We start from the raw sequence: 15000 nt of genomic DNA, 5'->3' as shown, positions 1-15000 counted from the left end.
TGTGCACACGCTTAAACACGCTGTCACATGTGCACACGCTTAAACACGCTGTCACATGTGCACACGCTTAAACACGCTGTCACATGTGCACACGCTTAAACACGCTGTCACATGTGCACACGCTTAAACACGCTGTCACATGTGCACACGCTTAAACACGCTGTCACATGTGCACACGCTTAAACACGCTGTCACATGTGCACACGCTTAAACACGCTGTCACATGTGCACACGCTTAAACACACTGTCACATGTGCACACACTTAAACACACTGTCACATGTGCACACGCTTAAACACACTGTCACATGTGCACACGCTTAAACACACTGTCACATGTGCACACGCTTAAACACGCTGTCACATGTGCACACGCTTAAACACGCTGTCACATGTGCACACGCTTAAACACGCTGTCACATGTGCACACGCTTAAACACGCTGTCACATGTGCACACGCTTAAACACACTGTCACATGTGCACACACTTAAACACACTGTCACATGTGCACACGCTTAAACACGCTGTCACATGTGCACACGCTTAAACACGCTGTCACATGTGCACACACTTAAACACACTGTCACATGTGCACACGCTTAAACACGCTGTCACATGTGCACACGCTTAAACACACTGTCACATGTGCACACGCTTAAACACACTGTCACATGTGCACACGCTTAAACACGCTGTCACATGTGCACACACTTAAACACGCTGTCACATGTGCACACACTTAAACACGCTGTCACATGTGCACACGCTTAAACACACTGTCACATGTGCACACGCTTAAACACGCTGTCACATGTGCACACGCTTAAACACACTGTCACATGTGCACACGCTTAAACACACTGTCACATGTGCACACGCTTAAACACGCTGTCACATGTGCACACGCTTAAACACGCTGTCACATGTGCACACGCTTAAACACGCTGTCACATGTGCACACGCTTAAACACGCTGTCACATGTGCACACGCTTAAACACGCTGTCACATGTGCACACGCTTAAACACACTGTCACATGTGCACACACTTAAACACACTGTCACATGTGCACACGCTTAAACACGCTGTCACATGTGCACATGCTTAAACACACTGTCACATGTGCACACGCTTAAACACGCTGTCACATGTGCACACGCTTAAACACACTGTCACATGTGCACACGCTTAAACACGCTGTCACATGTGCACACGCTTAAACACGCTGTCACATGTGCACACGCTTAAACACGCTGTCACATGTGCACACGCTTAAACACGCTGTCACATGTGCACACGCTTAAACACGCTGTCACATGTGCACACGCTTAAACACGCTGTCACATGTGCACACGCTTAAACACACTGTCACATGTGCACACACTTAAACACACTGTCACATGTGCACACGCTTAAACACGCTGTCACATGTGCACATGCTTAAACACACTGTCACATGTGCACACGCTTAAACACGCTGTCACATGTGCACACGCTTAAACACACTGTCACATGTGCACACGCTTAAACACGCTGTCACATGTGCACACGCTTAAACACGCTGTCACATGTGCACACGCTTAAACACGCTGTCACATGTGCACACGCTTAAACACGCTGTCACATGTGCACACGCTTAAACACGCTGTCACATGTGCACACGCTTAAACACACTGTCACATGTGCACACGCTTAAACACACTGTCACATGTGCACACGCTTAAACACACTGTCACATGTGCACACACTTAAACACGCTGTCACATGTGCACACACTTAAACACGCTGTCACATGTGCACACGCTTAAACACGCTGTCACATGTGCACACGCTTAAACACGCTGTCACATGTGCACACACTTAAACACACTGTCACATGTGCACACACTTAAACACACTGTCACATGTGCACACACTTAAACACACTGTCACATGTGCACACAGTTAAACACGCTGTCACATGTGCACACGCTTAAACACGCTGTCACATGTGCACACGCTTAAACACGCTGTCACATGTGCACACGCTTAAACACACTGTCACATGTGCACACGCTTAAACACACTGTCACATGTGCACACAGTTAAACACACTGTCACATGTGCACACGCTTAAACACACTGTCACATGTGCACACGCTTAAACACACTGTCACATGTGCACACACTTAAACACACTGTCACATGTGCACATGCTTAAACACACTGTCACATGTGCACACGCTTAAACACACTGTCACATGTGCACACACTTAAACACACTGTCACATGTGCACACGCTTAAACACACTGTCACATGTGCACACGCTTAAACACACTGTCACATGTGCACACACTTAAACACACTGTCACATGTGCACATGCTTAAACACACTGTCACATGTGCACACGCTTAAACACGCTGTCACATGTGCACACGCTTAAACACGCTGTCACATGTGCACACGCTTAAACACGCTGTCACATGTGCACACGCTTAAACACACTGTCACATGTGCACACACTTAAACACGCTGTCACATGTGCACACGCTTAAACACGCTGTCACATGTGCACACGCTTAAACACACTGTCACATGTGCACACGCTTAAACACACTGTCACATGTGCACACGCTTAATACATACGGCACAGCATGCGCTCGCACACTTTCATTAACACTCTCAGCCATAAAGCCTGTCCCGTCTGTCATGTCAGTGGCTCCCAAAGTGGGGTGAGCCATGTCCAGGGGGTCTGCCAAATTATTTTTATTTTTATTTTTTAATCAATAATAATAATAATTATAATAATAATAATAAATTAAAAATAAAAATAACTGCTGTATCCTAGCAATTTGACCGGGGCACAAATGTGGTATGGTGTGTTACGATTATGAGGGGGTCCTTGTAAAATCCCCTGTGGCCCCAAGTAGTAAGTGCACTTCTTTCTCCTGTGTTGCAGGAGCGTCTGAAGGCCAGCGAGCACAGGCCGGAGCTCGAGGACAAAGCTGACAAGCCCAAGCCCCGCCCCTCCTCCATCTCCTCCACCACCTCTGCCTCGCCCGTCTCCCTGCACCCGCGCAAGCCCCCGCGGCCCCCCTCGCGCTCGCCCACCCCCTCCACCTCCTCCATCGCCCCGCTGCCGCGCTCGCTGCCCTCGCCGGTGACCGCCCTCAAGTCGGAGGAGGGCGGCCAGAGGGCGCTGTCGTCTCACCCGCCCACGCCACTGCCTCACCCGCCCTCGCCTCGCTCGGCCTCTCCGCCCCCCTCCTCGCCCCGCCGGCCCAAGCAGGAGGAAGGGGAGGTGGGGAGGAGAGAGCAGAGGGAGGGGCCGAAGCCGGCTGCCGCCCCCTTTCAAGGCATGTATTCAGGTGAGGCTAACGAAAGACTTCCTTAAATTCCAAAATATCCCTGTTCCTAATTCCTATTCATGTTGCTTTGAGCTCATGTTCCATTGAGCAGTCAAGCAAAAGGCGGACTTGTTTTGATGCCCTCTGATGTGTAACGTTAGTGAACGGTGGCTGGCTGGTTACACACGCAGGCAGCTCTGCTCCCCCAGTGCTTCACACACTCCCAAGCTGTTTCGTCCAAGACTGCTGCCGACGCGCCGAGCCGGTGTTTCTGAAAGCAGATGTACCGACGCTTCTCGCTGGGATGTGTGATTTTCCTGGCTGCGGACGTTCCCGAGGAGAGGCGACCGCCTCCCTCACGTGCATCTCAACCAATCACGATGCATTTAATCGATCACGTGTCTTGAAAAGGACATCTAACCCGTTCTACTCTGCCTCTGATTGGCCCTGATATCACTCAATCATCACTCCGCTGTCCTGTGTGTTTGTGAAAGAGAGAGAGAGACAGACAGACAGCGGGGAGTTTTGCGAGGGGATAAAAAAACTCTGTCAACATCTTGTTGTGGCGGTCAAAATCCCATTGTGGCGGTGCGCCATAAATTCCCCTATATATGGGAAACACTGCTGTTATGCTCTCAAGTATTATGCTACATAGATGGATTTGTGCAAAATGGATCAATCAGACCGGTGCATCATTGTGTAATAATTAGTCTAACTTTGTCTATTTTTGCTTTGCTGCTTCTACAGACCTCCCCCCAGGTTACCCTTACCAGTCCATCACTGCCCCGTTTGGCTCTCCGTTCCCCCCCTACCACCACCCGCCTCCCACGGGGGCGAGCACAGAGACTGTCCCGCCCCGCCGCTCCCGCTCTCCAGCCCCGGGTGCCCCCCTCCCCTCGGCCCACCTGCATCCCCGGCTGCTGGACGCCGACATCGAACCGCAGAGCCGGGAGCCGCCGGAGATGGGCCCCGCTCTCAAACAGGAGCCCAGCCCGGAGCAGCCGCAGCTGGGCCTGACTCCGGCGGCCGTGGGGCCTCTGCGTCGGAGCTGCAGCCCCGTCTTAATCAGTCAGGAGAGAGAGTGCGACCGGGACGCCCCCAAGCCCCAGCCTCTACCTCTGCCGCTGCACGCCCCGAGTCCCCCACCCCAACAAGGGGACAGGTTGGAAGAAGCCAGCGAGGACGAGAAGGAAGGAGGGCAAATCAAAATGGAAGTGTCTTCTTACCCGTGTCAGGCGGCGTATCCAATCCCCGCTTCTCTCCCGGAAGCGGCGGCCAAACCGGAGGTCGTCGACCAATCGGAGCGAACGCGTTATCCATCGCACGTCGCCATCGCAGGTTCGGACGGACAGGAGGCGGCCGCGGCGCAGATGTGCAGCTCATCGGAGCAAAGCGCCGGTGAGCCGTGCGAGCTCGAACCGCCCGACGCGTACGTCAACGTGCGCGTTCTCCATCCGAAAGAGGGCGCCCCCGAAAGAGCCCCCCTTTACCCCCCGACCCCCTCCACCTCGCCTCTCCCGCTGGCCACCATCGTTCCCGAGGATCCCATGGCAGGGATGCTCGCCCTGCTGACGGCCAGCGAGATGCCCCGGGCCAGCCCCAGTGTCCCCCCCGCCCCACCACTCTTACCCCAGATGGACGGCAGCGGTGCCGCCGGCCCTCTGGAGGTCCTGGCTCTGGAGGGCATGGCCCTGCTCAGCCACATGGCCCAGCTGGAGATGGAGCGCATCAGCCAGGAGCAAGGTGAGAGAGGGCGCGGTGGAGGGAGGGAGGGAGGGAGGGTGGAGGGAGGGAGGGAGGCGTGAAGAGGTGGAGGATGAGAAAGGGAAAAGTGAATGATAAGAAGAGGATGAGGGGAAATTCTATAGGGAGGACAGATGAACGGAGAGAGGATGAAGAGTGGAGAGATGACAGAATGAGAGGATGAAGAGAGGAGAGATGACAGAATGAGAGGATGAAGAGAGGAGAGATGACAGAATGAGAGGATGAAGAGAGGAGAGATGACAGAATGAGAGGGTGAAGAGAGGAGAGATGACAGAATGAGAGGATGAAGAGAGGAGAGATGACAGAATGAGAGGATGAAGAGAGGAGAGATGACAGAATGAGAGGATGAAGAGAGGAGAGATGACAGAATGAGAGGATGAAGAGAGGAGAGATGACAGAATGAGAGGATGAAGAGAGGAGAGATGACAGAATGAGAGGATGAAGAGAGGAGAGATGACAGAATGAGAGGATGAAGAGAGGAGAGATGACAGAATGAGAGGATGAAGAGAGGAGAGATGACAGAATGAGAGGATGAAGAGAGGAGAGATGACAGAATGAGAGGATGAAGAGAGGAGAGATGACAGAATGAGAGGATGAAGAGAGGAGAGATGACAGAATGAGAGGATGAAGAGAGGAGAGATGACAGAATGAGAGGATGAAGAGAGGAGAGATGACAGAATGAGAGGATGAAGAGAGGAGAGATGACAGACTGAGAGGATGAAGAGAGGAGAGATGACAGAATGAGAGGATGAAGAGAGGAGAGATGACAGAATGAGAGGGGGAAAGCAGAGAAGGTAAAGCTGTTGAAATTCTTAGAGCAGCAAATCCAGGTGACGGGTGAGCAGCTACTGTATAATTTCACTCTGATTATTTTCACATTCCGCTGTGTGTGTGTGTGTGTGTGCGTGCGCGCACGTGTGTGTGTGTGTGTGTGTGTGTGTGCGCGCGCGTCCACACACACATCAGTGTCACTGATTGCCTCCAGTCCTGGTTCATACGTTCAGCGTAGACCTGGAGCCACAGGAATTGCATTATTGATGGATATGAATTTTTCAGAGAGGCGTTTTTGTTTCTCTCCCCCAAGTTCAACATTTACTTCAAATCATTAATGAAGATTTTCCAACGGGTTTCTGCTTTCTTTGAAAGCACACAGTGCAGAGAGATGGAGAAGATGCAACATCTACCAAAAGTACATGTAGGGCTGGGCAATATTTCAATATTATATCGATATCATGATATGAGACTAGCTATCGTCTTATATTTTGGATAGCGTGATATTGTGATATGGCACAAGTGTTGTCTTTTCTTCATTATAAAGGCTGCATTACAGTAATGTAATTTCACTGAACTTACCAGACTGTTTTAGCTGTTATATTATTTGCCTTGACCTACTTACTCATTACTAGAAACCGCGCGCTCCTTTCCAGCCTCGCGTGCCTCGTCCTCGTCCTCGTCCTTCCCCTCCTCATCGCTCATTTCTGCCGTACCTCAATGCTTTTCCCTCGAGGTCTCGCCCACTCCGCTGCTCCACAGCTCGGCTGCTGCACAGCCTCATCCGCAGCCCGGCCGCTACGCGGCCTCGCCTGCTCAGCTGGCCTGCGCTTCGCACACGAGCATTGGGGGATTGTGCCCCGCGTCAACCCCCTCTCCAGTTATAGGTGTGAGATCTCTCCACATTACCGATGATTATTTATCAAACATTTTCATTGTGGAAATACCAATAGTCATCCCTACAATATTGTCGCAATATCGATATCGAGGTATTTGGTCAAAAATATTGTAATATTTGATTTTGTCCATATCAAGAGTTCATATTGCCCCTTAATGTCTTTATATTCCTCTATAATACTCTGTGCATCCTGTCCAGACATAATAATACTCTGTGCATCCTGTCCAGACATAATAATACTCTGTGCATCCTGTCCAGACATAATAATACTCTGTGCATCCTGTCCAGACATAATAATACTCTGTGCATCCTGTCCAGACATAATAATACTGTGTGCATCCTGTCCAGACATAATAATACTGTGTGCATCCTGTCCAGACATAATAATACTGTGTGCATCCTGTCCAGACATAATAATACTGTGTGCATCCTGTCCAGACATAATAATACTCTGTGCATCCTGTCCAGACATAATAATACTGTGTGCATCCTGTCCAGACATAATAATACTCTGTGCATCCTGTCCAGACATAATAATACTCTGTGCATCCTGTCCAGACATAATAATACTCTGTGCATCCTGTCCAGACATAATAATACTCTGTGCATCCTGTCCAGACATAATAATACTGTGTGCATCCTGTCCAGACATAATAATACTCTGTGCATCCTGTCCAGACATAATAATACTCTGTGCATCCTGTCCAGACATAATAATACTCTGTGCATCCTGTCCAGACATAATAATACTCTGTGCATCCTGTCCAGACATAATAATACTGTGTGCATCCTGTCCAGACATAATAATACTCTGTGCATCCTGTCCAGACATAATAATACTCTGTGCATCCTGTCCAGACATAATACTACTCTGTGCATCCTGTCCAGACATAATAATACTCTGTGCATCCTGTCCAGACATAATAATACTCTGTGCATCCTGTCCAGACATAATACTACTCTGTGCATCCTGTCCAGACATAATAATACTCTGTGCATCCTGTCCAGACATAATAATACTCTGTGCATCCTGTCCAGACATAATACTACTCTGTGCATCCTGTCCAGACATAATAATACTCTGTGCATCCTGTCCAGACATAATAATACTCTGTGCATCCTGTCCAGACATAATACTACTCTGTGCATCCTGTCCAGACATAATAATACTCTGTGCATCCTGTCCAGACATAATAATACTCTGTGCATCCTGTCCAGACATAATACTACTCTGTGCATCCTGTCCAGACATAATACTACTCTGTGCATCCTGTCCAGACATAATAATACTCTGTGCATCCTGTCCAGACATAATAATACTCTGTGCATCCTGTCCAGACATAATACTACTCTGTGCATCCTGTCCAGACATAATAATACTCTGTGCATCCTGTCCAGACATCATAATACTCTGTGCATCCTGTCCAGACATAATACTACTCTGTGCATCCTGTCCAGACATAATAATACTCTGTGCATCCTGTCCAGACATAATAATACTCTGTGCATCCTGTCCAGACATAATAATACTCTGTGCATCCTGTCCAGACATAATAATACTCTGTGCATCCTGTCCAGACATAATAATACTCTGTGCATCCTGTCCAGACATAATAATACTCTGTGCATCCTGTCCAGACATAATACTACTCTGTGCATCCTGTCCAGACATAATAATACTCTGTGCATCCTGTCCAGACATCATAATACTCTGTGCATCCTGTCCAGACATAATAATACTCTGTGCATCCTGTCCAGACATAATACTACTCTGTGCATCCTGTCCAGACATAATACTACTCTGTGCATCCTGTCCAGACATAATAATACTCTGTGCATCCTGTCCAGACATCATAATACTCTGTGCATCCTGTCCAGACATAATACTACTCTGTGCATCCTGTCCAGACATAATAATACTCTGTGCATCCTGTCCAGACATAATAATACTCTGTGCATCCTGTCCAGACATAATACTACTCTGTGCATCCTGTCCAGACATAATACTACTCTGTGCATCCTGTCCAGACATAATACTACTCTGTGCATCCTGTCCAGACATAATAACACTCTGTGCATCCTGTCCAGACATAATAATACTCTGTGCATCCTGTCCAGACATAATACTACTCTGTGCATCCTGTCCAGACATAATAATACTCTGTGCATCCTGTCCAGACATAATACTACTCTGTGCATCCTGTCCAGACATAATACTACTCTGTGCATCCTGTCCAGACATAATAATACTCTGTGCATCCTGTCCAGACATAATAATACTCTGTGCATCCTGTCCAGACATAATAATACTCTGTGCATCCTGTCCAGACATAATACTACTCTGTGCATCCTGTCCAGACATAATAATACTCTGTGCATCCTGTCCAGACATAATAATACTCTGTGCATCCTGTCCAGACATAATACTACTCTGTGCATCCTGTCCAGACATAATAATACTCTGTGCATCCTGTCCAGACATAATAATACTCTGTGCATCCTGTCCAGACATAATACTACTCTGTGCATCCTGTCCAGACATAATAATACTCTGTGCATCCTGTCCAGACATAATAATACTCTGTGCATCCTGTCCAGACATAATACTACTCTGTGCATCCTGTCCAGACATAATAATACTCTGTGCATCCTGTCCAGACATAATACTACTCTGTGCATCCTGTCCAGACATAGCACTGGGGGGTCTGGACTGTCTCCTGGAGGCGAGCAGACAGGTTCTGTTGGAGGCCATCGAGAAACAGTCCCACATCGACCTGCCCAGACAACTGGACCCCAACAAGAAGTACAGCTGGAGGCAGAGGAAGGAGGAGCCGGTAAGAAGACTCTCTGGAGGAATAGTTTTTGGCAGGGGAAGTAAAAGTCTCCCAAATCATCCGGATGTCTTTGTCTAGACTGGATGAATTGAAGATGCTACAGTTTGTCTTTGTCTAGACTGGATGAATTGAAGATGCTACAGTTTGTGAAATCTGACATGGAGTTTCCACTTTTCCATCTCTCTCTCATTTCTCTGACTTCTCGCATTCTCTCTCTTTCTCTCCTCACCGTGCGTCCCTCTCTCCTCACCGTGCGTCCCTCCCTCCTCACCGTGTGTCCCTTTCCTCACCCTCTCTCCTCACCCTCTCTCCTCACCGTGCGTCCCTCTCTCCTCACCGTGCGTCCCTCCCTCCTCACCGTGTGTCCCTTTCCTCACCCTCTCTCCTCACCCTCTCTCCTCACCGTGCATCCCTCCTCACCGTGCGTCCCTCTCTCCTCACCATGTGTCCCTCTCTCCTCACCCTCTCTCCTCACTACAGTTGTTCAGTAAAGTGTCTATGGACGTGTTGGACGCAGTGGAAGTAGACTATCGCATTCGCCTGGCCGAGCTGCAGAAGACGTACAAGGACAAGCAGAGAGCGCTGAGCAAGCTGCAGAGACGCAGAGACCGGCAGTGAGTATGATTTCATGAAACACACACGTCTCATCAATGCACACTAGGGAGGCTGCATGACATTGGATTTGTTTGCAGATATCCGTTAACAGCGATATTCTTTTAGCTGATGAACATCAAGTCTCTCCTGTAGTGGAATTAACACATTATTATTATGCCTGCTCTTATCACGATGTCCCACTGGCAGATGACAAATAAAGTAAAGTAAAGTAAGAAAACTACGGTACTTCAACTTATTACCGTATGTAAAATATGCCATATTTTTTATTTGTCACATTTTCTTTCAAACAAAACTGTAAGATTCCTCCTACTTAAACAAGCTTGGAGACATTGTATCGGCCATTCATATCGGCAGAAATGTTTGTTTCAGGCGGATTCCGATATTTTAAATGATTTTATACCTACGACGTGCCGATATCATTGTGTATCCCTATTGCACACATTATCGCACTACTACTTTTACACACTGATACACACCTGCCAAAAAGCTCGAACATCTCCATCCCAGACACACACGCACACACACGCACACACACACACGCACACACACACACACACACACACACACCCCTATAACACCTGTATGTCGTCTCAGAGAGCGGCAGCAGCAGCAGCAGGAGGATGAGAGGCGGAGCCTGACCAGACGGGGGAGGGGGCGACCCAGGAAGAGGAAACACTTGGTCACGCCCACCAAACTGGACGGCAGGCCTGGAAAGTGAGTGCACCCCTGAGCTCCATCTATAGGCCGATGTTGAGTCACTGTATGCTGTGTAGGTACTTCTGTGTTGCTCATCTGGGCGTGCGGTACACGGATGCTAACGTGCTAACGTGCTAACGTTCCCGTGTCTCAGGCTGGGTAGGCCGGCGCAGTACTCTGAGGACTCTGAGGCCGGGGAGGGGCAGAGGAAGAGGTTTCGGCTGTCCAGAGAAGAGGACGATGCAGAGGGAGGGTGTGGGGTGAAGATGAAGAAGAAGAAAAAGAAGAGGAAGAGCTGGACTGACCAGGAGCCATCCACCAGTCACGCTCTAGAGGTAAGCCACTCTCCAAAGTCTGTGCGTTGGACTCTCTTGGCCCCCCTGTGTTGAGGCGCTGTGCCCCGTTACTTAACCGTTGTTTGCGGTGTTTCCCAGGTGTTGAAGGCGAAGCGCAGCCACGTGTCTGAGCAGGAGCAGCTGGCGTCGGACCTGGACCGAGCCCTCTCGCTCTCGCAGCTGGGCTCGCTCGGCGCGTGCCGCAAACTCTCCTCCGACCCCAAAGTAGACGGGTCAAAGGTCAAGTCTGCGGACGGCCGGGGGAAGGAGCGGGGCCTCCATCCGCTGGACAAAAGAGGGAAACACAAGGTGGCCTCAGCCAAGGCTTCGGCCTCAGAGAGCAGCCGGAAGGTGAAAAGTCAGAAGAAGTCCTCTTTGTTCTCCGCCTTGAGATCAGAGCTCAGCAGCTGCTCCAACAGTGAGTATGAGTACACGGTGACACCTAGTCTGAACCAAGCGCTTTCTATTCAGATGAAAGAAGGAGTTATAGTATAGTAAGTGATGTTTCACATCTCACCATCTAAGGCAGTGTGTCCACCAAAGTGTTTTTTTCTTCTTCCTGAGGCCAGTGTATTTTTGTATTGTTTGTTATGGCAGCGCTGTCTTTTTACAAACGCCAGCAGTGTCTATTCTGCACTGAGCGTATGCATGTTTTTCTGGTCGCCGAGTTGAAAAATGTTCAACTTTGTTGAAGCAGGAAGCTCCCGTGTCTGACTGTTTGTTTGTTGTCGCCGTTGTTGCCCCGCGCGAGTCGCTAACCGCTCTCTCTCTGCACTAGACTCAGATTCGGAGGAGGAGAGTTCGGCGCGAGGGGGCTGGCCCCCTCTCTCAGGGACGCGTTCCCACAGCAGCAACCTGCCCAGGAAGAGGTCGGCGTCGTCGCCGACGACCACCCTGCTGTCCAATCAGAAGTCTCAGAAGAGGAAACACAAGCACTTATCCCTGCTGCTGGAGGAGGCGGGCCTTAGCTCGTCTGACGACTCCTTTGACCAAGGTTACTGACCAAACCCCGCCCCCCTCTTACAGCTGCTTGAGTCAGACAATAAGGTGTCTTTGAGCATCGTCACAGGCCTAGCTGTTTTTTGCTAAGGCGGCCATCTTCCGAATGTGCTTCAGCTTGACCATCCCTACCTCTCTTGCTGCTGGCTTCTCTGCAAAAGTTGCCTTTGTTTTTGTTTTGTTTCTGTTTCTTTGGGGGTTTTTTATATTAAAGAGTTTACCTTTTTCTATGGTGTTTTTTTTCTTTTCTTTTTTTGCCTGGATTGCAAAGAGTTTTTTGTAGCATTTGTACATTAAAAATTGTGTGAATGTTGTGAGTTTTTCATATGAAGTTGTATTGCAGTTTGGTGCCTATGAGCTTTATTAAAGGTATTGATTTGATTGGTACAGAAAGCAAAGCGCTGTGGTCCTTGTGTCTGCTTCATCTGTCTGTCTGTCTCTGTCAGTCCGTCTGTCTCCGTCAGTCTGTCTGTCTCTGTCGGTCTGTCTGTCTGTCTCTTGTCAGTCTGTCCAGCTGTCACTGCACCTCACATCCTTAGAGCGCTCTGTTCGTCAAATATCCCTTTTTGTCTTTTTACCAAGGTTGCAAAACACTGTTCAGCTTCAAGTCTACATTTGGAAACATGTAAGTCATATAACATTAAGAAGCTTAGTTCAGAACACAGAAATGTGGACAGAAATTTGATTGGACAGAAGTAACGGAGGTATTTTTCCTGGTCACATATGAAATGGAGAATTGTCATGAATCTGGTTCCTGTTTGAATGTGTTGGATTTGGTTCTATCTAGATTGGACTAAATATTTAGTGTTGTTGACGTCTGGGTTTTGATGTTTTGGGGGAAACTCATTACTAATCAGTACAAAATTCTTGATGGAACCGAAGCTGTTCCAAAAAGCTGTGATCTTACTAGCTGGTTGGGATATTTGGACAATAGGGCTCCTTCTCCCTGTCTACTAAACCTTCAATAACCCTTTTCCCTTTTACGTTGCTCTATCAGACACCTTCGCTCTGTCACCTCTCACCCCTGACCTCTGACCCCTGCCCTCCCCATGATGCTTTGAGTGTCTCTCAGCCTGTTTCATGTGCTTGTGCTGCCGCCGCCGCGACATTGCAGAAGCTTGGACTAGCGCAGCCTCGAGCCTATGCTACCTCGCTACGGCTAGTCTGCAGCTAAAGCTTTGCTTAAGCTAGACTGTGCTGAGGCCAGGCTACGCTACGGCTAGGCTGCGCTCTCAGCGCTGCCCCGCCCCGCCTCGCCCCCGCCTGAGGCCACACCCCTGTCACCTGCTCTGTAAGTAGGAAGTGCCCCTCCATCCATTCTTTATTGACCCATAACATGGAATCATTTGCTGAAATTGAACTACAATATGAATCTGGTGTTTCTTGCTGAAAACATTAACTTTTGCATTAATTTTTTGTTTAATTTTTTTTTTTTTTTTTTTTTCTGCTCTCACAAATTGAAGCTCTTTAAACTGAAGAGTCATGGTTACACCCCCTAGCCAAGGCCCGTTTCATGCCCCTTGGCTTGTTAACGTTAAACGGGAGACTTAAACAGCTTGGACAGAGGATGTAACCATGGTTACTCAAACCTCATACGGGCATTACCATGGGGCCTCACAGGGCTGTCCTCTCAGAGCCTGCCTGTTTTGTCTGTCTGCTGCCGTTAACACATCCTGGATACACAGCACAAGATCTGGACCACATTTGGCCCCAATAATAATTGGTCCAACTATGTATATAAGAATCTTTTCCAGAGCAAAACCCTAAACCATTTGAAATGAGATTTGGAGGATAGCTACTCTCGTCTGGAAAAAGGAAACAAGTTATTCATATGTGCATTGTCTTACATTTCTATTAAAACAAGAAGTCAGAGAATCTTGCCATTTGTTTCTCTTAGGCTATTGATTAATTGATATAATTCAAATTATGCCACACATTTTCAGTGATGTTAATCTCCACCAAGCTTTTCATTTTTTCCAATTTGATTGTTAAATATCACATTTGGGGAACACCCACTAATTAGATGACGTTTGTTATGAATTGCAGTCAGACTTGAAAAGGAGGCTGCTCTGGCAGCTGTGGTGCTTTGGTGTGCTGTGCATCCAGCCTCAATGTTAACACTCTAACCCCCGAGCGAGGAGACGCACTCCTCCTGTTCATCTGTTGCCATGGACCTAACTGCTAACAGACTTAACCGACAACAACGCACAGTTAACCAACAATAATACTACCGTGTGGCTGTGTGAGTGTTTGCGTGCCTCTGCTTACTTATCGGTAACACTGTATTAAGCTACACAAAATCACCATTAACTAGTTGGTTATTAGCATGCATGTTAGCAGCATATTGGCTGTTTATTATTAGTCATTATAAAGCTCTTATTAATGCCTTATTCTGCATGATTCTACTAGGCCATTAACTAAGAGTTTTACCACAATAACCTAATTACTGCTTATTAACAGTAAGTAAGAACGTTGTCGTAGATGAATTATCTTCATATGCTTTGCTCAGTATGGGCCTTATAGGGGAACAGTACCACTTAAAGCATCTCTTAGTGAATGGCCTAGCTATACAATATGGTCATGCAGAATAATGCATAAATAAGTGCTTTATAATGACTATAATAAACAGCCAAATATGCTACAGATATACATGCTAATAAGCCACTAGTTACTGGTGGATATGTTTGTCTTGTGCTGTACTGGTCTGTCGGGCTCACTGCACTGCTAAAGGATGGAGTGGGAGTGCAGTTTGCGCTTCTCT

General features: G+C 48.2%; 1 protein-coding gene across 1 annotated transcript in view; it reads left to right on the top strand.

Annotated features, from left to right (window-relative positions):
- The window catches only part of tnrc18 (trinucleotide repeat containing 18), a gene marked incomplete at its 3' end in the record, with an annotated part of 78907 nt that overhangs the window by 47563 nt on the left and 16344 nt on the right, over positions 1-15000 (top strand). Inside the window, 8 exon segments of the mRNA XM_083650251.1 lie at positions 2940-3348; positions 4075-5070; positions 9449-9594; positions 10075-10208; positions 10804-10923; positions 11060-11240; positions 11340-11658; positions 12019-12234. Coding sequence (XP_083506377.1) covers positions 2940-3348; positions 4075-5070; positions 9449-9594; positions 10075-10208; positions 10804-10923; positions 11060-11240; positions 11340-11658; positions 12019-12234 — 2521 coding nt within the window.

This window comes from Poromitra crassiceps (assembly GCF_964638095.1).
Source record: "Poromitra crassiceps genome assembly, chromosome: 13".
In the NCBI taxonomy this organism is placed as follows: domain Eukaryota; kingdom Metazoa; phylum Chordata; class Actinopteri; order Beryciformes; family Melamphaidae; genus Poromitra; species Poromitra crassiceps.
The sequence above is the reverse complement of the archived record's forward strand: the minus strand, read 5'-3'. Positions and strand labels throughout refer to the sequence as shown.